The sequence below is a fragment of the Mobula birostris genome, chromosome 15, assembly GCF_030028105.1.
Source record: "Mobula birostris isolate sMobBir1 chromosome 15, sMobBir1.hap1, whole genome shotgun sequence".
NCBI classification, from domain to species: domain Eukaryota; kingdom Metazoa; phylum Chordata; class Chondrichthyes; order Myliobatiformes; family Myliobatidae; genus Mobula; species Mobula birostris.
Window position 1 is genome coordinate 33,866,691 of NC_092384.1, and position 26,000 is coordinate 33,892,690.

At 40.6% G+C, this 26,000-nt stretch overlaps 1 protein-coding gene across 7 annotated transcripts in view; it reads right to left on the minus strand.

Annotated features, from left to right (window-relative positions):
• chd9 (chromodomain helicase DNA binding protein 9) overlaps window positions 1-26,000 on the minus strand; it is a 275,269-nt gene that overhangs the window by 51,226 nt on the left and 198,043 nt on the right. For all 7 annotated transcript variants that reach the window (XM_072279569.1, XM_072279566.1, XM_072279567.1 and 4 more), the window contains 5 exons: window positions 11,731-11,926; window positions 7,291-7,458; window positions 6,507-6,686; window positions 3,299-3,409; window positions 40-236 (listed from right to left, as the gene is read on the minus strand). In XM_072279569.1, the coding sequence (XP_072135670.1) occupies window positions 40-236; window positions 3,299-3,409; window positions 6,507-6,686; window positions 7,291-7,458; window positions 11,731-11,926 (852 nt within the window). The remainder of the gene's footprint in view (window positions 1-39; window positions 237-3,298; window positions 3,410-6,506; window positions 6,687-7,290; window positions 7,459-11,730; window positions 11,927-26,000) is intronic.

Sequence of the window (26,000 nt, forward strand, 5' to 3'; positions counted from 1 at the left end):
GTTTCCCAACTAACGCACAGATTTTGAACAATGGTTTACCCATAAATTAGCAGGTTCTTCTCAATCCTGAAGCACTCTGTTCTTCCATAGGCATGAGATCGGTCATAGGGTCTACGTAGTTTGGGTCGATCTTCACCATCACTTTCTGCCTCTGATAATTCTGCCAGTTCATCTTTAGCAGCATTGTAAGGTCTGGTCTGTTTCCTTACTCTTGGAGTATCAATTACTAAGCTGTTCTGCAAAGAAAATCATCAAAAAAACTTACATTCTTCTGGAGGAATTCTAGAAGAAAATCAGCTTGACACACTCTATCTGCTCTTTTCAGACTGGTGCAAAGTGCTTCTGTCTTTACAGTTGTACAAAATGTGCTACAGAAAATAAGGCAATCCAACCTTGGTTAGAGATCTGATATCAAAAGTGACAGTAACCTGTATCAACAAAGAACTTCTAATAAATCAAAATGCCCCAAGGAAACACAAACATAGTCATCAAACAAAATTTGGCACTGAGCCACCCTAGGACTGAATAGAAAGGGTAGGTTTTAAGGCAGCATCTGATGGAAGGAGAGTGTAGTTAAGAGCCGTGGATTTAATGATGGAATTAGCAGCTGTAGGCACAGATGGCAGAGATTAAACAAATGGAGACACAAGAGCCTGTAGATGCTGGAATCTGAAGCAACAAAAAAATCTGCTGGAGAAATTCAGCAGATGCAGAAGGGTTTGACCCAAAATGTTGACAATTTCTTCCTTTCTATCCTGATGCTGATCAACCCGCTGAATTCCCCCAGCAATCTGTGAGGGTGACTACAGAACCAGGCAGTGCACAGGGGAGGAGGTTGCTGTATTACAGTATCAGCTGCAACATTACTCCAGTTGACTATAAAACAAAAGATAGTTAAGGCTGCTTTGGACTGTCTCTGACCTTCTTGAAATTACAACATGAAGAAAAGGGGAAATGTACCATCTCTTGAAATGCAGATTGTTAACACTGGCAGAGTGAGTGAACCATGGCACTGCTGCTAATTCATATTTAGTATTGATAGCTTTATTTACTTGTTGAGATACAGCACAGATTAGGCCCTTCGAGCTGCACCGCCCAGAAACCTCTGATTTAACCCCAGCCTAATCACAGGACAATTTACAATGACCAATTAATCTACCAACTGGAACATCTTTGGAGTGTGGGCGGAGACCGGAGTTCCTGGAGGAAATCCACACGGTCAAGAGGAGAAGGTAAAAACTCGTTTCAGGCAGTGGTAGGAACTGAACCCGGGTCACCTGTACTGTAAAGCGCTGTGCTATCATGCCACCCCAAGATATAGGATGGCTCCTTAAGGCTGTCTTAGCTGGGGGGTGTTAATGGGGACAAGTTCTCACTATCTATTAAATGCTCCCAATGGCGTGCACCTCCAATAGCTTCTGATAACCAAGTCCAGCTCTTGCCCTTCACGTGTAGCTTAGCTACTAAGCTCAATGGAACCATTTCTACTGACAGAAGGGGAAAAGGCAGAATAACAGCACCTTAAAACTACTCCCTTCGGACAGACGGGGCTCACCAGCCGCGGTTGGCAGCTCATCTAGGAGAAAGAAACTCTGATCTCAAACCTCCGCTGTCTTGCGGCTATACCCACTCATGGGGAAGGCTTCAGGAGTAAACCCCAAAGGAAAAATCTGGAGCTGGAGCCCTTAAAGGCAGTCATACGTTGAGTTCAACGCTAACTGGCAACTCCTGTGGCACTGCTGGTACCAAACTGTATTATCAGCCTCTGTTGTTCCTCTGGGTTCATCAGAAGATGGAGAGGGGGAGCCTGCTACACGGGCAACAGCTTTCTCTCCATAATGTACTGCCCAGCATGCATTATCCAGACCGCTAGGACCCAACATCCATGGTCGACACTGACCAATGGAGGCCTCACTCAAATTCAAGAATAGTGGCCCAGATTTCCTGGCAGTGAGAGATCACCAACTACAATCTGGTCAGTAGGATCTCTGCAACTCTTACTGGCATCACAGGAGCGGCCTGAACAAGTCCCACTCCAGAACCACCTTGCTAGCCAACTACAAAAACTATTAAAAAATATGTAATCAATAAAAATTTCAAAACAAGCTTAATTTCTGTTTTTAATTAAAATGGATGATACAAAAGCAACTAATATATTTAATATAACTGAAGTTAATTCAAAAAAATAATTTAAAACTTACTCAAAACTCTTCTGCAGAAGCTTTTTTTACTTAAACAAATAACATAGTTGGACCTGTGCTAGTCCAATTTAATAGGAAGGAGTTCAATGAATAGTTGTCTCAGCATTAAGGCTGGCTAAGTGCAGGAAGATGGTATTCCAATGGACTTGATGAAGATTTCAACACAAGAGAGCAGTTGGGAAATTAAAAGGAAGAACCTGTCAGGAAACCTGGATGTTCCACTTTTATGTAGTGGGTACAAATGTTACTGATAGAGGGATAGAGAGAACTGCTGATATTTCTCAGGAATATCTATACCACTTTGGTCTTTAAGGAAATACAACTGAATGGAATATGTGCTTAAATGATGAAGAACAAATTATTTGCAAAAGATTGTGGACGACTCAGTTGTACATTGTTCCAGCACTGGATATCTTTGCAAACAAGTTAAAATGTGTATATCAGTAAGGTCTGCCTGCCTGCTGACAAATGTATGTTAACTGCTGGAAATAGCACTGTTTCAAATGTGACCCCTGTTATCAGTTGCAGAGGCTTCCAACTGGTAGTCAGATGGGCTTTTTAATCTTCTCCCACAGTAAATAAGAACAGCTTTGAAACATGAACATAAGCACTATTTATTTTTAATAAAACATTCTAAATCTTTTACTGCCCTGTTGCAAATGTTATTACCACAGGACGCTCCCTGATGGTCAGGTTGTAGACCTTCTGTTTCAAACTTTTCCGCAACATAGCTAGCAGACCTGCAGATTCACAGATCCAGCCTAACCTGCAGTACTGATGCGGAGGAGTTTGCCTACCTCCCTATGACGATATACGTTTGCACTCACATCACAAAGACCCGTGGGATGGCAGCAGAATTAGCCACTGTGATATTGCCCCTCGGGTGCGGTGTGTGGGAGAATCTGAGGGAAGTTGATGGCAACGTGGGAGAATTGGTTAAGAATAACAATTAGTGGTGGAAAGAGCTGAATTGGATGAATGGTCTCCTCCATCAAGAAGAAAAAGTATTAAATAAATATTAATGGCTAGGATGCACAAAGTTCTGAAGTATTAAGTGCTCAGCTTGTGTAACTTTTAACCTGAAATTGGTAAATTACCTTTCCATGTATAGCTTCAAGATCAATTTCTGCCTTCTTTGCCCATTTCTGCCAAAAGTTCGGATCATCCAAAGCAATATCACTTCTGTTACCAGATGCAACAAAACTTGCCTGAAATAGTTAAAAACAAATTCCTGAAGAAACGTTCCTGATGAAGAAATTCATCCAAACATTAAGCACTAAAGGAAATCTGTGAACCTGCAACACAGAAAGCCAGATATTCTTCCCTTCTTGGGTCACATACAGATAGTGATTTGCAACACAAAACAGCAAATTAACACAACATTAGTAAACTTTCACAAATATTTTGCTCTTATAAGCTCTAACAATGGAATTTTAGAACTCACACAGAGGGTGGTGAGTAAATGGAATGACTTGCCAGAGGAAGTTGTTGAAACAGCAACAATTTAGGAAGCACTCGGAGAGATAGCTGGGGCTTGGGCTACGTCCACACTACACCGGATAATTTTGAAAACGCCGGTTTCGAGTAAAACCGACAGGCGTCCACACTAAGCGTTTTTCAAAATATCTCTGTCCACATTAGACGGATATTTGGGCGAATCTCCTCCTACTGGACATGCGCAGGACACACAGAAAACAAGTGAAGAGGAAACGGTATACTTGGTGCGCATTTGTCCAGTTACTGAGTAGAAAAACTTAAAAGGAATTGCTCTTGGCTCTCGCGCAGGAGGACTTAAAACTAAAACAAAAACAAATACTGGAGCATATGGAGGCAACTGACAGGGAGTTCACGGACAGTATGACCTGCTGACAACGAACATTGAAAAACTGACTAACTCTGTTGCATTAATAAAGCACCTTGTTAAATGTATAAAGCATGTCTGCATCCACGCTATCTTGTATTTTCATACAATGTTACATTAGGCTGGTACACATCTATTGTCAGAGAAGTACTTGCATAAATAGGTAAACCACCTTGGTTCTTGGTTCTTGATCCTCCAAAATATTCTGCATGGAATTTAAACTGGAGCTGACGGAGGGTGTTTTCTGTCCTTACCTTCATACAAGCAAGGACAGAAAACAGGGCAAAGTGAGTATACTTATTTATTCAGTAAGCTATGGGTCAAAGTATTTGGTGAGTACATTTCTAACTCTTCTGGCTTCAGTCTCGTTGCCGTCTGTTCTGAAATTGTTAGGTTCTGCGAAGCGCAGCATCAAATATCACTGTGATGATTGTACGCTCTAGTATCAATTGTTGTTGACAATAAAGTAATAATAATAATAATAATAATAAAACAACGAAATGCCGCGCTGCCGCCATCTGTTCCGGCATGCCATGACAGCGGTTTTAAAAAGCTCCGTTTACCCCGTACACCCCACAACGGATATTAGGCATTTTCAGGTTTACTCACTCTGGAGACTGTTTCTGAAAATCTCCGGTTTTGGGGGATGAAAACGCCGTTTTAGTGTGGACGGAAGATCAAAACGAAGAGAAAAAGCTTCATTTTCAAAATTATCCAGCGTAGTGTGGACGTAGCCTTAGAGGGATGTGGGCTGTATGTATGAAATTACGATTAGCTGGGTGGGCACTGTGGTTGCGCTAAAGCGCCTGATTTCCTTATGTACAGCCCAGAACAGCTGTAGGTGTGAACTTCACATCTACAGATGTGTTGGGCTGTCCGCACCACTCTCTGCAGAGTCCTGCGATTGAGGGAAGTACAGTTCCCATAGCAGGCAGTGATACAGCCAGTCAGGATGCTCCCAATTGTACCCCTGTAGAAAGTCCTTAGTATTTGGGGACTCATGCCAAACTTCTTCAACTGTCTGAGGTGAAAGGGGTGCTGTTGTGCTTTTTTTCCCCCACCACACAGCCGGAATGTACAGACCATGCGAGATCCTCGGTGATGTGTATGCTGAGGAACTTAAAGCTGTTCACCCTCTCAACCAGAGATCCATTGATGTTAATAGTGGTTAGCCTGTCTCCCTCCCTCCTGTAGTCCACAACCAGCTCCTCTGTTTTTGCGACTTGAGGGAGAGGTTGTTTTCATGACACCACTGTCAGGACATATACAGAGGCAGGTGTGTAAAAAGGGCCTGAGGGATCATTGGGGTCCCGAGTCACCCCAACCACAAACTGTCCCAGCTGCCACTATCCCGGAAACGGTACCGCAGCATAAAACCAGGCTCTGGGACAGCTTCTTCCACCAGGCCATCAAACTGATTAATTCATGCAGATACAATTGTATTTCTATGTAATATTGACTGTTGTACAAACTATTTAAAGCAAATTACTATAAATTGCACATTTAGTCAGAGACAAAATGTAAAGATTTTTAATCCTCACGTATGTGAAGGATGTAAGAAACAAAGTCAATTCAATTCCAACCACTGCACAAGCTTGCTAATCATTACTTCAGTATCCTCTTCAGATTCACAACACTCACATCTTTATGCTCTTTTAAATCTAAACTCATGTACCCTTCAGATCACCCTTGCCTACACCACTGGTGACCCTGTAGCCCATTTTCATACATTCTATAAATGACACTTCTCATCTAGTTTTCTTGGCTTCAGTAGTGCTGTCCCCATTCCAGTAATGAATTTGCAGCTTCCTATATAGTGACACCGCTGGGGCTCAGCCATACTTGCTAGCTGCAAGTTGTCATTGCTATGCACATGGCTACCTTTTACCCCAGCACCATTGTTCCCTAACTCACGATTAACAAAGCAAGTGACAGTAAATACACACTTTTGAAGAAACCCAGCTGGAAGAGTTTGGGGACTCCAATCCTATTGCACAAAATATTCTTACACCCTTATGTAGAACACAAGTACAAGTTCTTCAGCCCACAAGATCTTTATTAACCATTATGCCAAATTAAACTAACTCCATCTACCTGCACCTGATCCATATCTCTCCTTTCTGTTCACGATCTTGTGCCCGTCTAAAAGCCTCTTAAATGTCACTATTGTATCTGCTTCCACCACCCCCTCTGGCAGTACTTTCCATCCTCTAACCATTCTCTGTGTAAAAATAAAACCTGCCTTGTACGTCTCCTTTAAAAGTTCCTCCCTCAACTTAAAGCTACGCTCTTTGAGAATTTGACATTTCTGCCCGATCCACTTGTGATGCCACCTTGAGGGAGGGAGAGAGGGGAGGGGGAGATTTGCCTTTAGAAGATCAATTAATCAGTCAGATACGTGGATCTGTCCAGGATTCACCAGTTTTTCCTAAGGCACGACCTACCTTGGCAAACGTTGAGCCTCTCCCTTCAGATTCAATAGTAATTGTTTTTGTACGTCGCATGAGAATCTGATCGATGTCCTCCTCGCAAAACTTAGAACCTTCATCTTCTTCGTCCATAATTGCACCATAAGCACCCCTACGAAGCAAGTCTTCAATTTCTTTCTTGGACATCTGTTGCATCTATATAATTAGGAATTTAAAGATAGACTAATTTTCTTGAAACAGTATTGTTCTAAAGCAGGGATTCCCAACTTGGGGACCCTTTGCTTAATGGTATTGGTCTATGACATAAAAAAGGTTGGGAACCCCTGTAATCAAGGAACCTAATTCTGGTCATTCTGAGTTGTCTTGAAAATTATATGTTTATTTCTTCAAGCTAATTTGGTGAATAAAATTGTATGTGTTAAAAGTCAGCATTAAGATCTGATCAATGATGTAGCTACTTCTAGGCAGTGACTTCCAGAATAAAAACAAGTCATTTTCTCAAGAGTAGATCAAGAGCCATGCAATTCATACAATAACAGTGTAACAAGTAATTTCTCAAACGCAATGTTACACATTCTTTAAATTTATGCTTTGCAACTTACGGACAATGAAATTCTTGGAATCATTATTGTTGCATGCTACGTATAATGACTAAATTAAAGTTTTCACATCATAACTGATGAATTATCTCATTAATCTGTTCAATCACTGTGTTGTAAAAAGCATAGGACAGTATGATAGCAACGTACTAAAATTGCGGGAGAGAACTTAAATTGGAATCAATACTTTCATTACATACCCCACCAACAGTATTCTCTCGACCATTCATACTCTGCAGCACAGCTTTGTCAAGACCCAGCTTCAGGCTGGCCTTGTCAAACATTTCCCGTTCATAAGAGTTTCGAGTTATCAGCCTATAAACTTTCACAGCTTTGTTCTGACCAATCCGGTGACAACGAGCTTGAGCCTTCAAAATAAAGTAATTATTACTACTACAAGACATTGTTAATTTTCAATAATACGAAAAGAAACACCTTCTGCTTTACTTCAGCATGTTGCAATCCTATTTCTATCACAATTTTCTAAACTATCAAAGCAAAAAAAAAAAATCACGGAAGGCTTCCAAACGGAAGTCCAGGAGACAGTCCTCATCAGGGACCAGAGGTGGAGAGGATCAGCAACTTTAAATTCCTCAGTGTTATAATTTCAGAGGATCTGTCCTGGGTTCAGCATGTAATTGCACTTACAAAGAAAGCATGGCAATCAGTGCCTCTCTTTCCTTAGAAGCTTGCGAAGATTTGGCATTACATCTAAAACATTGTCAAACTTCTACAGATGTGAGCTGGAGAGTATATTGATTGGTTGCATCATGGCCTGGTATTAAAACCCAAAGGCCCTTAAGTAGAAAATCCTACAAAAAAATAGTGGATACAGGCCAGACCATCACAGGTAAGGCTGCCTGCATCATGGAGTGTTATCGCAGGAAAGCAGCATCCATCATCAAGAATCTACACCACCCAGGACATGTTCTTTTCTCACTGCTGCCATCAGGAAGGTGGTACAGGAGCCTCAGGGCCCACAGCAGCAGGTTCAGAAGCAGTTATTACCTCTCAGCCACCAAGTTCTTGAATAAATGGGAATAACTTCACTCTCCCCATCACTGAACTGTTCCCACAACCTATGAACTCACTTTCAAGGACTCTTCATCTCACATTCTCGATACTTGTTGCCTATTTATTTATTTATTTATTTATTATTTTCTCTTTTGTATTTGCACAGTTTGCTCATTGGTTGTTTGTCCGTCCTGTTGGGTGCAGTCTTTTATTGATTTTATTATGTTTCTTGGATTTACTGTGTATGCCCGAAAGAAAATGAACCTCAGGGTTGTATATGGTGACATATATGTACCTTGATCATAAATTTACTTTGAACCTTCCAAGGGATGAATACAGGCTCTTCACTCTATGGTACCAGAATGAATATAGTTTCGATTTACTGAGTTATGAAAATCAAAGCCTGCTTTCAACTTTATATTGTCTCGACAATGGTTAACCTAACGGGATAAATACCTTCTGATAACTTCAACATGAGGTGTATTTTCACATTTATTCTATCTATTTCACAGTAGAAGGCAATATAGTTCAGTCCAATCTAAGCAAAGCCAGCATCATCTTGTGTACGTGATCAGGTCAATGGTGTCGCTTAAAAATTTATATTCTTCTTTATACATATTGTTTAATTTGGTGATCACATGACAAGTTCAGCTCAAGCATTATCCCTTGTGTTGTGAATGATGGCGCCGGAGTGGTTTTTGTAACACAAATAAAACGAAGACGAGATGCTCTTTTTGAAAACAAGTTCCGTAAGACTCAGCTCGCTATTCTTTGAGGTTGAAAGCTGAGAGATGATCTAATGGTAGTGATTGAGATACGCAATTAATAAATATGGACAAAACATTTCCTCTGGAGAAGTGATCCAGATTAAAGAAATTTCAACAATTAAATCAGGAAGCACTTAATCACAAATAACTGGGATGGAAACTGGTCTGCAATGACCTTTTCAGACTGATACCAATAGATTATTTTTAAGATAAGGGGAACTAAGAGTAGGATGTCAAGGCACATTAACAGAGTTGAGGTTCACATCACCACGACGTTAGCAAATGTAGAGCCAGGACCAGAAAACTGAATGGCTTGCTCCTGATCATCAAAATTCTGTTGTGATTCAATTAACATGAGAGGTACAGGTATGGGAGTCAGCCACACCTGGAATATGGTTTCAGAGTGATGAAGTTAGCCTCCTCCCTGTGTAGAGTCAGTGTTTCAGAATAAAGAACAGTAGCCTGGAGAAACAGGTCCTTTGGTCTAAAAAGGGGCATCAATTATGCAAATAGTGAGTTTTTTCCATTCCCTGTCATTCTGCAGTCAGACTAAAAATCTGGGTGGGGGGGGGAACCTGTTTTCTCTTATTCTAACCCTCATGGAACCTCTTGTTTTGTCTCGTTTTGACATAATACTTCCAGCCCACAGCTCACTATAAGCTAAAAAAAATCCAGATTTATTATTTCATAATGATGAAGAGGACACTTACAACAATAAGGCAAAGGCGATAGACAAAGGAGAGTCAGTGGGTGTTGCTTACTTGGACTTTCAGAAAGCCTTTAACAAGGTGCCGTACATGAGGCTGCTTAACAAGATAACAGCCCGTGGTATTAAGGGAAAGATACCAGCATGAAAAAAAAATTGGCTGACTGGCAGGAGACAAAGAGTGGGAATAAAGGGGGCCTATTCTGGTTGGCTGCCAGTGATTAGTGGTGTTCCACAGGGGTTGGTATTGGGACTACTTCTTTTCACGTTGTATGACAATGATCTTGATGATGGAATTGATGGCTTTGTGGCCAGGCTTGCGGATGATAAAAAGATAGGTGGAGGGGCAGGTAGTATTGAGGAAGCAGGGAGTCTGCAGAAGGTCTTGGATAGATTGGGAGAATGTGCAAAGAAGTGGCAGACGGAATATAGTGTAGGGAAGTATATGGTCATGCACTTTGGTAGAAGGAATAAAGGTGCAGACTGTTTTCTAAAAGGGGAGAAAGTTCAAATTTCAGAGGTGCAAACGAACTTGGGAGTCCTTGCATAGGATTCCCTGAAGGTTAACTTGCAGGTTGAGCCGATAGTAAGGCAGGCAGATGTAATGTTCGCATTCATTTTGAGAGGATTAGAACATAAAAGCAAAAATGTAATGCCAAGGCTTTATAAAGGATTGGTCAGACCTCACTTGGAGTATTGAGCAGTTTTGGGCTGGTATTGGAGGTTCATGAGAATAATTCCAGGAAGAAAAGGGTTAATGTATGAGGAGTGTTTGATGACTCTGGGATTTTACTTGCTGGAGTTTAGAAGAATTGTGAAAGTTTTTTGTTATTATTAATCTAGAGCAATATACACAAAATGCTGGATGAACTCCAGAAAGTCAAGTAGCATCTATGGAAATTAATAAACAATCAACGGTTTGAGCCAAAGCTCTTTATCAGGACTGGAAAGGAAGGGGGAGGATGCCAGACTAAGGTAGTTGGAGGAGGGAAAGGAGTACGAGCTGGAAGGTGATAGGTGAAGCCAGGTGGGTTGTGAGGGGGGGGGGGAATGAAGTAAGTGATAGGTGGAAAATGTAAAGGGGTGGAGAAGAGGAAATCCTGATAGGAGAGAAGAATAGACTACTAGGAGAAGGGGAAGGTGGAAAGCCACAAGGGAATGTGAATAGACAGGTTCAGAGAACAGGTAACAGACAGGCCAGAGTGGGGAAGTGAAGAAGACGGGATGAGGAGGGGGAATAAAATTACCGTAAGTTGGAGAAATTGATATTTGCTCTGTCAGGTTGGAGTCTAATTAGACAGAATATAAAGTGAAACTCCTCCAACCTGATGGCTTCATTGTGGCAGAAGAGGAGGCCATAGACCGACATGCCAGAATGGGATTGGGGACTGGAACTGGAATTGAAATGGTTGGCCACCAGAAAATCCTGCCTTTTGCAGATGGAGTGAAGGTGCTTGACAAAGCATTCCCCAATTCACACCAGGTCTCACCAATGTAGATGCGACCACACTGGGAACACCAGATACAGTAGACGACCCCAGCAGATATGCAGTTGAAGTGTTGCCTCACCAGAAAGGACTATTTTTAAATTAGATTAGATTAGATTGAGGACACACAGTCCTTTTTTATTGTCATTTAGTAATGCATGCATTAAGAAATGATACAATGTTCCTCCAGAATGATATCACAGAAACACTAGACAAACCAAGACTAAAAAAACTGACGAAAACCACATAATTATAACATATAGTTACAACAGTGCAAAGCAATATGGTAATTTGATAAAGAACAGACCATGGGCATGGTAAATAAAAAGTCTCAAAGTCTCTCGAAAGTCTCATCATCTCACGCAGATGGTAGAAGGAAGAGAAACTCTCTTCCTGCCATGAACCTCCAGCGCCGCAAACTGAGTTCCTTAAGTGGAGGTAAGGGAGGAGGTGAATGGGTAGGTGTAGCACTTTTGCCACTGGTGGGGCAAGTGCCAGGACGGAGATTGGTACGGATTTTTAATTACAAAATTTTATTTCATATTGTTCAATATAACTAGGTAAGAAAAAGTACACATTTTACAATCAATAAGTTGCAATTCATTACCCCAACAGCCTACTGATAAACTCAATCTACATCCAAATTCCAGTTCAAGTTTTACTTACCTGAAGATCATTCTGAGGATTCCAGTCTGAATCAAAAATGATACACGTGTCTGCTGCAGTAAGATTTATTCCTAAACCTCCAGCTCTCGTGCAGAGTAAGAACACAAAACGATCAGAGTCAGGCTTGCTAAATCGGTCAATAGCTGCTTGTCGCAGGTTCCCCCGAACTCTCCCGTCAATGCGCTCATACGGGTACCTACAAATGCAATGTTAAAGACAATTATCTCCCATACTTTATTAACATTTACACAGCAATGGTTTACTTTTAGAGCAAGTTATTTACGCTATGCTTACAACTGTCAACACTGAATATGCAGTGTCTTTAGGAACAATTGCAAAAACTGTCATCAGGGATGTAAGCAATTTAGAACAGTGACATTTCAGATGTAATTGAGCCTGCAAATCAAATAAATGGGAGTTAAAGAGGTTAGGCACAAAACTTCATGTTCCACTGCACTATGAGTAACAAAGGGGCTTTTACATAAGCTTATAAAAAAGGCTGTGAACACAAAGCAGTGGTGCAGGAGCTGTTCACGTGGACATGAACAGAATGGAGAGCAACAGGAGCATGACACAACCTGTTACTAGAACTTAGCCCTTTTTTTTTCCTTTCAACCACAGGGCTCTGGATGTCAACAAGGGGTACAAGTTCATACATAAGAATCAATGACTCTACTTGGAAATCTGGATCTGCCCTCCACAGACGTTCTAAGTGTTAATTTAGAAGAGTCATCTCTAGAGTAAAACCATTCACCAATCTTCTCTGCTGCTGATAAACTCATTGCTTTTACCCATCAAAATAGTCTGCTTGTGATGACTGTCAAAAATCAAACGCAGGCAATCCTTCAATGACAGAGCACTAAATCAACTAATTCATGGACTTGTAACCAAAAATGATAAAGATGGCATGAACTATGAGGGGGTGCACCAGGCAGGCTGTCACAAGTGTGAATTCTGTACTGTAAAGCAGACAAATCTGGCAATTTATTCAACCCAGGTGGCTTCAAAGTGAATTCAAGAATAATAGTGCCAGTGAGTACTGTCATTGTATAAATGATTATTTTTCACTCGTCCAAATCTTCAGTCTTACCCAGTGATGGACAAGATAAAACAGTCATTATCCATAGATCAAAGCGCAGTAGAATGTGACAATAACACTGTTTCATGACACCAGAAGGGATGAATGTTAGCGAGGGAAAATGGATCCAAGTTCCATCTATGTAATTCTCCAACAGATGAACTACAACATCTGCTAATTTCCATTTTTTCTTTCTCATCCATTAACTTGTTATGCTTTTGCTTTGTACTTGTCTTCTCAGCCATCTCACAGCAGACTTGACAAGCCTGAAATTCTTTTTGTTAACTGACACTGTGTTCTGTTGCTGAAGCACTGCATCTAGTTCTCTAACTGGAGAAACAAATCATATTTCTGTGCTATATGATGCTGACTTTATTCACATAAACATTCAAATGTGTCTTGTGCTCCACCTGTGTATACTGAAACACCTTACATTTAAAAGGGAAAAAATACAGACACAAAGACTGGATTTCTTGCATACTAGAAACATGATGCACCTAATACTGACAACGTAGTGGTTTTAATGGGATTCAAATCCAATCAGCAAACAAACACAATGGAGGATATTTGAGGTACAGTCGACGTTTCAGGCCGAGACCCTTCGTCAGGACTGACGAAGGGTCTTGGCCTGAAACGTCGACTGCACCTCTTCCTAGAGATGCTGCCTGGCCTGCTGCGTTCACCAGCAACTTTGATATGTGTTGCTTGAATTTCCAGCATCTGCAGAATTCCTGTTGTTTGGAGGATATTTGAGCTCATTTGGTAACACTTTTGCACCAGAAAATGACGCTGAAGTTGGTGGGACAGGGCACAGTTTAGACTGACATTCTAAGTTAGTTCTGAATAAAAACAGCAGTTTTGAAGGTGCCATCTTTCAGATGAGGAATTCAGCAGCACCTGCCCTCAACTGGACCCAAGATTCCGGTGTAATATTTTGAAAGTGGGGGTATTTCCCCTCATTATTCCGACCAATATGCGTCCCCGACCAATACCTAAATGATGAGTCATGATCCCTGATGACTGTGCTCAGATGACAGTCATATTTCTAAAAAAAACACTTCAAAACTACTTTACCTGCTGTGAATCACAGAAACTCAACTGAGTGTACCCTCTGCCTCCTCCAAAAACAATTCTAACTTAACTGATATTTCCTCATTTATAAATCTTGCATCTTTCTGACATCCTCAGCCATCTTCTCTGTATCCCATAAATTACAATCACATTTTTCCTCTAATGACCTGAACTGTCTAGACTATTCAAGCTGTGGTCTAACAGGCATTATATACAGCCCTAGCATAATCCTCTTACACATAAAACACCCTGGTTAATAAGAAAAAGCCTTTGTATGTCTTGTTAACCACATCAATGTATCCTACGATGTTTATGGATCTGTGTTGGTTGACAATATCTTCCTGTTCCTCTACACCTTCTGAAGTTTATTGGTCTCTTTCCTTGCTGTCCCTCCCCAAATCCACAATCAAACGCTTCAATGGATTAAAATTTCATTCCACACTTTTCTGCCAAAATGACCAGTTCATCTACATCTTCCTCTGATCCACCTCTTCATGCAGTCCAAAGGTTTCCACCTTGCTGACAACCACACTGCCAATTTTTGTACTTCTGGCAAATGTTTTTGGCATACGTCGCTACATTCAACCTTAAATCACTGACAAAGATTACAAAAAGCTATGGAATGAGTACTGAGCTCTGTGGTTCACCAACAGTAACTACGTTCCAATCATAAAATAACATTCATCAATCCTGACCCATTGTTTCCTGTCACTGAGCCAATTCTGTACCCACTTTCCTGGAATGAAATGTAACACACTTCAACTCATACCTGCCTTTCTAAATAAAAATCTCATGCTCACCCTCAGAAATGCTTCATTAATTACAATACCCCCACCACAACCACCACTGAAGTATAACTAACTGGTGTGTAGTGACTTGGGAAATAGGTTTTAAACCTGATTAGTGCTGAACTGACATTTTATTGATACTTTAATGCACTTTTAATTCAGTTTTTTGACATGATATTGCACAACAGCATCTCAGGGATCCAGGTGAAGCTTTAAATGAGAATAGCCAATAGAACAGGTGAGTTTGAAGAGAGCATGGCGCTGGGCTCAAGACAAATAGAAAAGTGATCAGGAACCAGAGCCTTCTGGAGCAGAAATAGCAAGCATCACTGTGTGAGCCAAATGCTAAACCATCATGATTTCTGAATGGTTGAGCAACAGTTCATCCAGTTCATCAGAATTTTGCTGTCAGTTAAAAACTTCTATTTTCTGTTCAGCTCTTTTCCCTCATTAAGCTCTGTAAATGTTTGGAAAGTACATAACATTTAAATTAATTCAGTGCCCTGTCAGTGTTAACAGCCATACTGGGAAAGATAATCTGAGGACGATGCAAAGGTAATTTAACAGCAGTGAAACTGCTGTCCACCCACCTCCACCCAAGGAAGAAGTAGCGGCCAAGCTAAACCAAAACCAAAACAATTGTTGCTGCTGGCGACCCTACAGATTTGTTCTATTTGCATGACGTGCCCTCACTCCAATAATCATTGCTCCAAACGTCAAGCATATGTACTCGATCCTTTATCAGCAACTAGCAAACATCTAATCTTGAAGCGAAGAAACGTAAAAATACCCAAGTGTAAGCGAAGTGTAATTGAGCAGCCAGCAAAATATACAACATCCGCTGGTCTACTACTACAAACTGCGATGAACAAAGCAAGGATACATGACTTATTCCCTTCATTTTTACGTCTCCGCTCATGTAACTAGTTACCATAATTAACGCGTAACACAGAACACAATGCAGATAGAGGACAAATGCATGGCTCCTACAGAAGGTTAACATTCATCTCTTCCTAAGTCAGATATCACCAGTCCAATTTTTACACTGCAATTTCAGTACTATTATAAAATGGAAAAAGCTTATAGCATGCTAAATGTTTCTTTGTGCAGAGCCTACAAACATTATTTGATTCCATTACAGTTTAAGATTATCTAAAAATTGTTTGAGGGAGCATTTTATAATGCATTAGGTTTTAATATGATTACCTTATGGGTAGTTTCTGTACCAGTACAAGATATGACACAAAACTGCTATGTATCTGCTCTTGTGAAAGAGTTGCAAGGTCACTTTGCTGAAGCAGATTTACAGTACACATCATTGAACTGACAGTCTTCTTCTTAAAAACATTTACCCCAAGAACTTTACCCAAACGTTGTCATAAACAGAAAATGCAGTGAGCCTATGCATACAGCATGCACGCAGTTCAATTTTAAAAGAATTATTCGCTTTATGTTGTCACAATGCACAGAGGCATCGGCTGAACATTACTTACTTATTTGTCGATTTGGTTTTTAAAAATCATGAGATTGCTTTTATAAGCTTCAGGCACACACTACATCCATCCTGACCCCACTGTCTTGGAGGAAAAAAAATTCCTTCCAAGTGAGTATTTAAACTAACAGTTACCAATAAATAATTGATTAGAAATCACAATTTACGGAAGGGAAACAAGTAACTTAGCACACAAGTTTCAAATATAATTAGGAGAAGCAAAAGTGTTTCTTTCTATTCTACGTATGTTTGCCTATTGTGACCAGGATCACAAATTCATGCCGATTTGTGGGTTTTTTTTTTACTTTCTGCTATGATTAAAGATTTTATAATTACCACAACAGAGCATCACTAAGCTATAATTAATCGCTGATTTCTGATTAAATATCCCATCATAATTGTGCACAACCATCAGATTCAAATTTAATATCTACCAACTGTACATTTCCCACAGCATAGTGAACTGATTACAAGCTTGGCCTTCTCACAGTTAGTGGGGTCAATAGTTCAGGTGTAATTATTTTCCCAGAAAGAGGTCAAATTAGAACCATTTTAAGAGAAAAGCCGTCATAGTTAAACTACTAATTCTCATAAGCATGTATGCATGCACACTCTTCGTATCACAGTAATGGTGAGAATTTGTCATGTTTGCTTCCTCACCCCCCTCCCCCAGCACTCCCCTCCATCGCTTGTGAGGAAAGTGATGACAGACCAGGACACAGAGAGAGAGTTGCCACATCGACAGCAGAGTGAAAAGTAATCATGTACCTAATGATAACCTTAGTTACTCTTTTACCCTAACTGTTGTACTTCATGTCCTTACCCACCCTCAGGATCTTCATCTGTTGCAGACGACTCTCGGCAGAAGGACGCTCACTGAGGCCAAGTCATCAAGAACTCACGCCAACTGTCTTCCAGTTCTGGTACGTGCACCTTGGTGGACTCAAGTGAAGAGAGGTAGCTAGGTCTTCACCTGGTGACTCAAATGCTCTAATGATCAGAAGCAGATGCCAGAAACAGGTTTTTCCAGAAACCGGAAAGTCTGACACTGCGGGACTGTACAAGCACTCGCTGATGCACGTGCAGAGTCAAGAGCAACAGTGAAAGACGTGGGATACCCGAGCAGACATCCGAGCTGCACTGGGCACTCTTGCAGAGATGGAGGAGTCTGTCTCCTGCATGAGTGTGGTGACATTGACACTGATGTTCTCGTGCCTGGACACAGAATGGGCTGACTGTGATGAGCATCAAATGAGGACATGCATGTCCTCAATCAAGGTCTACAACCCACGAATGCTGAAAATCTGGAATAAACAGATTTATGCTGGAGGCACTCAGCTGGTAGCACAACACCAACATTTGAAGTTGCAGACCTTCTATTAGAACCATTCTAACAGGTAATCAATCTAAATCTTACATATTCAACCCTTGCTGCTGTACATTTCAGAGCACAGCAAATGTGATATCAAATGTTTCCAAGCACACTGACATATCTGAAATGAATATTCGACATGTTAATGGCTTACTCAACTCTGAAACTGTCCGTAATAAACACTCTTGGCCTCACTGGTTGTGTCTACATAGTTATTATCTGGCCAGAGTGTCCTTCATCTCCAAGCAGCTTGTTAGTGGATCAGCTCCAAGGTGTGAAAAGATCAAGGAGCACTAAAGGATGAAGGCAGCAAGGTAGACCTTGGTCCCTGACAATGCTATTCCAGTTCACTGATGTCTCTACTTGTTTGTCTGCTGTACAAGGAACTGAAGTCCATAGAAGAGTTATTTCTGAATGACTCAGGGTCAGCCTTGCTTGCCGGGCCTCCAGTAAATGATATCCTTCATTTTTAGAGAGCAAATCAGAGTCATAAATCCAATTGTGACTCAAATTTGATTGCTCCTTTGACATCAACATTGCTGTAAACGTGTTCCTATGTCAACAATCAATTGTTTCTGCACTGACATAGAGCTGATTGAAAAATCTTTCAAACACCCAGGAATGATCCTGAACTGTGGGGACTTGGGTTAAGTATGACCACCAGATCAAACATGCTGCAATAGACTGCAAAGGCCTGTCATCACCTGGTGCAAAGTCAAGAGTTTCCCAAAGGCTCTGCAAATCCCTCTTCTTTGTGCAGCCAGATAGTGAGGAGAACCTCGTACGCAGAAGAATGAGATTTGAATAGTTAAGTGACAATCTCATGACTTAACCTCCAAACTATTCCTAGAACGTAAAACCCAGGCCAATGTCAGGATGTTATTTCCTTGAAATAGTCTAACACGAATGAGCACTGAGGAAACTAAATCTTCAGATATGACAATATTATGCTTGAAGCACAGGCAGTTTGATAATACACGTGAGGAAAAACTAGCCAGCTCAATGTCTAAGCTTATCTTTCCCACTATGAAATCAATTGATTTCAATACAACAGCATCAGATTTGCTGTAAACAATTAACTTACTTTCCCACCAAGGTTTTGTTTTGTACCTTGACTCACAGTACAGTGTGAACATCTTGCATTTTTAAGGTAACTCTTTCTCCGTTTGTTCCTTCAGCATTTTGGGCATCGAGGGAGAGAGGAAGAGGAGAGCCATCCGCAGTACCACTGATGCGGCAGAGAGGGCCTCAAGATGGCTGTGGCTCAAAAGAGGGGAGTCATTGAGTCATAAGTAGCTAGCCATCTGGACACAAGCTGGGGTCTGATCAGCCCCGGCTGGGTCACCTGGAGGAGGTTGTATGATGTTGAAAGACCCGAAACACCCGATGATTCCAGGAACATCACTGAAGATGTGTCCAGAAGCATCAATAGATGTATGTACACAGCTTCTCAGTTTGTTCCATTAAGAGTTTTCGACATTGTTACACCAAAAGATCTACACAGCTCATAACTTCTTTAATTATCCATGAAAAACAACTATGTTATGAACTGGCAGTGAGGCAATAGGATCATACAAACAGCTGGATTCCCAAATCAGTTAACAGGAGATTAAAAGAAGTTTTACTCTGATCATGATTCTTGTCCTGTTTTCCTTTGGAAAGCACAATCCTAAAACAATTATTTATACTCATGGGCACGATGTCAGTTCAAGTAAAACTTCCTCATAATTCAGCTAGTTGACCACGGTTATGTTTGTCCTTAAAGTTGGTCAAATGGTGGTGCAAACACAAGATTGTAACTTTTGGCATATGCCATTGCTAGTGAAGCTGACACAAACTTCAAATGGGATTTAACCCAGAAATCAATGTTGTTCAGTGATGTAGCCTTTCTCTAAGGGTTGCACTGAAATCAAAGGAGATAAATTTGAACTGGCAATAACTCCAGGCACTTACAAACATGTCCTGGTACAATATACCCTGAAAAAAACCCGACTTTCTTGCATGAAATCTGAGAGTTTTAAAAATGCTTTCTAAGGCTAAGTATATGGCTAGAAATTATTGTTTTATATAGGTGGAATGTAATCCTTGACATAAATATTTCACAACATTATGCAAAAAATTAAAAATTTTACTCATGACCATGACGTTTCCACTTTTACCACAGTAGCACATGAACATGCCAATATGTATTCCACTTGGTAAAATGTTTAAAATATTTTCTAAAGATTGTACTTGTAAATCCCAGTTCACTTTCTGTGAATATCTTTTGGATTTCATCTATCTTCTACAGCTGACCTCTGATAAAAAAAAACGATATCAGAAAGGAGAATTTTGTCTCAAAGATCACTCAATCTTCGTGTCAGCTTACTTTGAGGTCAAGGACGAGATGCTGCTTGGCTGCTCTCAGTCATGTCTGGGGAATAGCAAATACAAGGTGCAGGAAGTAACGTGACAGATTTATTGTAAATCAAAGCTCAGAAAACGTTAAATGTACTGTCTTATGCTACTAGGAATGCAATGAAGAAGAAAATTTCATATAATTGGTTTTACCGCAGTTGACGCAGTCGACTTCAGTTGTATCCTGAATTTGGATAGTGGTGAATAATTAGTTTGTGTGAAATTCCATGTTTATAAACAGTATACTTATGACTTCATTATGCCAAATGAGCAGAAATTGTTCTTGTACAATAAGACGACAACAATTAATTATAAGCTGCTTTTCAAAGCTTCGTTAAAATGTTCGCTTCTCTACCAAATGCTTATAGAGTCATAGAGAAGTACCGCACAAAAACAGGCCCTTTGGTCCATTTAGTCTATACTGAAACCATTGGAACTGTCCACTCCTATTGGCCTGCACCAGGACCATGGCCCTCCATAGCCCTACCAGTTAAGATGGTGACGAGGATTAAAAGAATGGTCATTTCAATGCCATCCATGCAATCTGCCTCAAGAAATGTGGGAAAGCTATTATTCCATCCTGGGAGTAATCAACGTTCATTCCCACTCTCACAGAACTTGACAAAAAATGGATTAAGAAATTAAATGTCAGCAGAAACAGACTTGAGAAAAAAAGAATTAAAAAATTCAGTGTCCTGACACTTTGTTGCAATGTAGTTTCTCAGCTAAAGTTAGACTACTTTGAATTAAAATACATGCAAACCGAGAAGATAAAAATCAGGGGATGTAAAACACCTTGCCCTCTAGAGAGAGTTTTAATTTTTGATCTTCCGTGTTTTTTTTTGCACTCTGAAGTCTACATTATTAGGTTTTTCAAGCCAAACCTTTTGGTTAGGATAAAGATATTTTATGTTGGACTTCAAGCATAAAAGATCACAGTTTACTGCTTTAAATTAAAATAAGAAGCAGAGAATCAAAGGCTACAAATTTTTCACATATTATCGCCATGACATAATTTTCAATCAAAGTTGCTCTTTTACCACTAAAATTAAAGGAACTTCAAAGACTATAGAAAGTGCAGAATTTCAGAAATAGTCCAGAAGCTGAACTTTGTGCTTGATAGTACTTCCTTAGCATCTGGGAAAGGTTACAGCACATGAGGAAGCTCTTTAGTCCTTACAATTTGTTCCTAATTAATTACTCATAAGAACCTTCACATCACATTTCCTATGGAATTTGACTGCTTTCTCGGGAAAAGTGCAGGATCCTGGTTACTAAATAATTAACAAAAAGTCAATAGATTACCTAGACAAACAGCCATAAGTTGCATGCAGCGTCACATGCAAACATAGCAGTGCTCAAAATATTAAATATTCGTAAAATACAACATCAGGAACAGTGTAGATTTTCAAAATGAAATAAAAGTTGTTTCGCTAAATGTGCTAATTTTTTATAGTTCAAATTCTGGAAATTTCAAGTATATTGAGTAAAATGCTCAATAAATAAACAACAAGCTGCATTTTTTATGAAATCATCCCCATCTTTGGATTCAGGTCAGCTCATAAATTACGATGGATTCCAGTTAATTGGGACACATCAGGACCACCACATGAAGGCTTATTTAAGCAGCTGCCCCAATTAGCCAAAGTTTTATGGAAATAGTTGTGAAGCTGTAAAAAAGACAAACTGAGTAACAAATTATGTGCAGTGAAAGAATTTTTGAATAGTTTCAGTGGCGTGTGTTTCTGTTCAAAAGCAGTGATTTTTGTCACTGATATTGGCAAGAAATAAACAGCACAACTCCAGACTGTTTTGCTCACTGTGGTTTCAAGCATTTAGGCTTGGAGATGCCAGAAACGGCTGAGAGTGAAAATGAAACTATTTCACCACTTCAAATATTTTGGAACTGTGAAGAATTCGAAGGTTATAATGAAAATGAAGATTTGAAAAATATAATCACTGGAACATTGTACGAAGACAGTCCATTATTTGCACTAGGTGTCTGCACTGATTTTGTTCATTTACAGTCACTCAAAAGAACACAGCAGTGTATACCCGATGAATTTCTCTTGTCAATAACTATTAGGAACTAATATACAGTTTTATAGTAGCACCACTGAGAGTGTCCTGACAACTGAGAGGATTAGAGTGGTCTCCCTTCCATCTATCAAAGCATCTGCTTTGACTTTCTACCATCAGGCAGGAGATTACAATACATAGAAAAACAAGAACGGTCATGATGAGAAACAGTTCCTTCCCCCAGGCCATCAGGCTTCTGAACTCACTGCTGCATTGCATTCAAAGTGTCACTGGTTAATGTGTTCCACACCTTAAAATATTTAATATTAATATACTGAAGTCAGTCATTTGTACATGATTCATAGAACCATAGAACATTACAGCACAGAAACAGGCCTTTTGGCCCTTCTTGCCTGTGCTGAACCATTTTTCTGCCTAGTCCCACTGACCTGCACCTGGACCATATCCCTCCATACACCTCTCATTCATGTACCTGTCCAAGTTTTTCTTAAATGTTAAAAGGCCGCATTTACCACTTTATCTGGCAGCTCATTCCACACTCCCACCACTCTCTGTGTGAAGAAGCCCCCCCCAATGTTCCCTTTAAACTTTTCCCCCTTCACCCTTAACCCATGTCTTTTGTTTTTTTTTTTACCTCTAGCCTCAGTGGAAAAACCCTGCTTGCATTCACTCTGTCTATACCCATTGCAATTTTATATACTTCTATCAAATCTCTCCTCATTATTCTACGCTCCAGGGAATAAAGTCCTAACCTATTCAACCTTTCTCTGTAACTGAGTTTCTCAAGTCCCAGCAACATCCTTGTAAACCTTCTCTGCGCTCTTTCAACCTTATTAATATCCTTTCTGTAATTTGGTGACCAAAACTGCACACAATACTCCAAATTCGGCCTCACTAATGCCTTATTCAACCTCACCATAACACTCCAACTCTTATCCTCAATACTTTGATTTATAAAGACCAATGCACCAAGAGCTCTCTTTATGATCCTATCTACCTGTGATGCCACTTTTAGAGAATTTTCTATCTGTATTCCCAGATCCCTCTGTTCTACTGCACTCCTCAGTGCCCTACCATTTACCTTGTGTGTTCTACCTTGGTTTGTCCTTCCAAAGTGCAATACCTCACACTTGGTGCAACTGTAACGAAACCCAATTTCCCTCGGGATCAATAAGTATGTCCATCTACCTAATACTTGTCTGTATTAAACTCCATCTGCCATTTTTCAGCCCATTTTTCCAGCTGGCCCAAATCCCTCTGCAAGCTTTGAGAACCTTCCTCACTGTCCACTACACCTCCAATCTTTGTATCATCAGCAAATTTGCCGATCCAATTTACCACATTATCATCCAGATCATTGATATAGATGACAAATTACAATGGACCCAGCACTGATCCCTGTGGCACACCACTAGTCACAGGCCTCCACTCAGAGAAGCAATCCTCCACTACCACTCTCTGGCTTCTTCCACTGAGCCAATGTCTAATCCAATTTACTACCTCTCCATGTATACCTAGCGACTGAATCTTCCTAACTAACCTCTCATGCAGGACCTCGTCAAAGGCCTTACTGAAGTCCACACTGAAGTCCACGTAGACAACATCCACTGCCTTCTCTTCATCCACTTTCCTGGTAACCTCCTCAAAAAACTCTAACAGATTGGTTAAACATGACCTACCACACACAAAGCCATGTTGACTCTCCCTAATAAGTCCCTGTCTATCCAAATATTTGTATATCCTATCTCTTAGTACTCCTTCCAATAATTTACCCACACCGAAGTCAAACTTACCGGCCTATAATTTCCTGGATTACTTTTACAGCCTTTTTAAAATAATGGAACAACATGAGCTATCCTCCAATCATCCGGCACCTCACCTGTAGATACCGACATTTTAAATACATCTGCCAGGGCCCCTGCAATTTCAACACTAGTCTCCTTCAAGGTCCGAGGGAATACCCTGTCAGGTCCTGGGGATTTATCTACTCTGATTTGCCTCAAGATAGCAAGCACTTCCTCCACCTCCTCAATCTGTATAGGTTCCATGACCTCACTACTTGTATGCCTTATTTCCAGTGACTTCATGCCAGTTTCCTTAGTAAATACAGATGCAAAAAACCCATTTAAGATCTCTCCCATTTCTTTTGGTTCCATACATAGCCGACCACTCTGATCTTCAAGAGGACCAATTTTATCCCTTACTATCCTTTTGCTTTTAATATACCTGTAGAAGCTCTTTGGATTATTCTTCACCTCGACTGCCAAATCAACCTCATGCCTTCTTTTAGCCCTCCTGACTTCTTTCTTAAGTATTTTTTTGCACTTTTTATACTCCTCAAGCACCTTATTTGCTCCCTGTTTCCTATACATGTCATACATCTCTCTTCTTCTTTATCAGAGTTCCAATATCCCTTGAGAAGCAAGGTTCCTTATTCTTATTCACTTTGCCTTTAATCCTGACAGGAACATACAAGCTCTGCACTCCCAAAATTTCTCCTTTGAAGGCCTCCCACTTACCAATCACATCCTTGCCAGAGAACAACCTGTCCTGCTTTTCAGATCCTTTCTCACTTCTTCAAATTTGGCCTTTTTCCAGTTTAGAACCTCAACCCAGATTTATCTTTATCCATGATCTAGTTGAAACTAATGGTATTATGATCACTGGAACCAAAGTCTTCCCCTACACACACTTCTGTCACCTGTCCTAACTCGTTTCCTAATAGGAGCTCTAATATTGCATCTTCTCTAGTTGCTACCTCTACATACTGATTTAGAAAACTTTCCTGAACACATTTTACAAGCTCTAACCCATCTAGACGTTTAACAGTATGGGAATCCCAATCAATATGTGGAAAATTAAAATCCCCTACTATCACAACTTTATGTTTCCTGCAGTTATCTGCTATCTCTCTGCAGGTTTGCTCCTCCAATTCTCGCTGACTATTGGGTGGTCTATAATACAACCCCATTAATGTGGCCATACCTTTCCTGTTTCTCAGCTCCACTCATATGGCCTCGGTAGACAAGCCCTCTAATCTGTCTTGCCTGAGCACTGCTGTAACATTTTCCCTGACTAGCAATGCCACTCCCCCACCCTTCATTCCTCTGCCTCTATCACGTCCAAAACATCGGAACCCTGGAACATTAAGCTGCCAGTCCTGCCCCTCCTGTAGCCAAGTTTCACTAATGGCTATAATGTTGTAATTCCATGTGTCAACCTACGCCCTCAGCTCGTCAGCCTTGCCCACAATACTCCTTGCATTGAAATAGACACACCTCAGAAGATTAACACCGCCACACACAACCATGTGACTTTGCATGAACTTTTAACATCATTTATTTTCACCGCCACTCCACTATCTGCTCTGGCACTCTGCTTCCCATCCCCCTTGCAAATCTAGTTTAAGCCCTCCCCAAAAGCACTAACAAACCTCCCTGCAAGGATATTGGTCCACTTGTAGTTCAGGTCTAACCCGTCTCTCTCGTACAGGTCCCACCTGCCCCAGAAGAGGTCCCAATGATTCTGAAATCTGAAACTCTGTGAGCCTGTGGTGGCCAGTGCTATCATGTTTGCTGTTGTGTGCTGGGGCAGCAGGCTGAGGGTAGCAGACACCAACAGAATCAACAAACTCATTCGGAAGGCCAGTGATGTTGTGGGGATGGAACTGGACTCTCTCACGGTGGTGCCTGAAAAGAGGATGCTGTCCAAGTTGCATGCATCTTGGACAATGTCTCCCATCCACTACATAATGTACTGGTTGGGCACAGGAGTACTTTCAGCCAGAGACTCATTCCACCGAGATGCAACACAGAGCGTCATAGGAAGTCATTCCTGCCTGTGGCCATCAAACTTTACAACTCCTCCCTTGGAGGGTCAGACACCCTGCGCCAATAGGCTGGTCCTGGCATAATTTACATATTACTATTTAACTATTTATGGTTTTATTAATATTTATTATTTATGGTGCAACTAACGAAAACCAATTTCCCCCAGGATCAATAAAGTATGACTATGACTATACACCAGTCA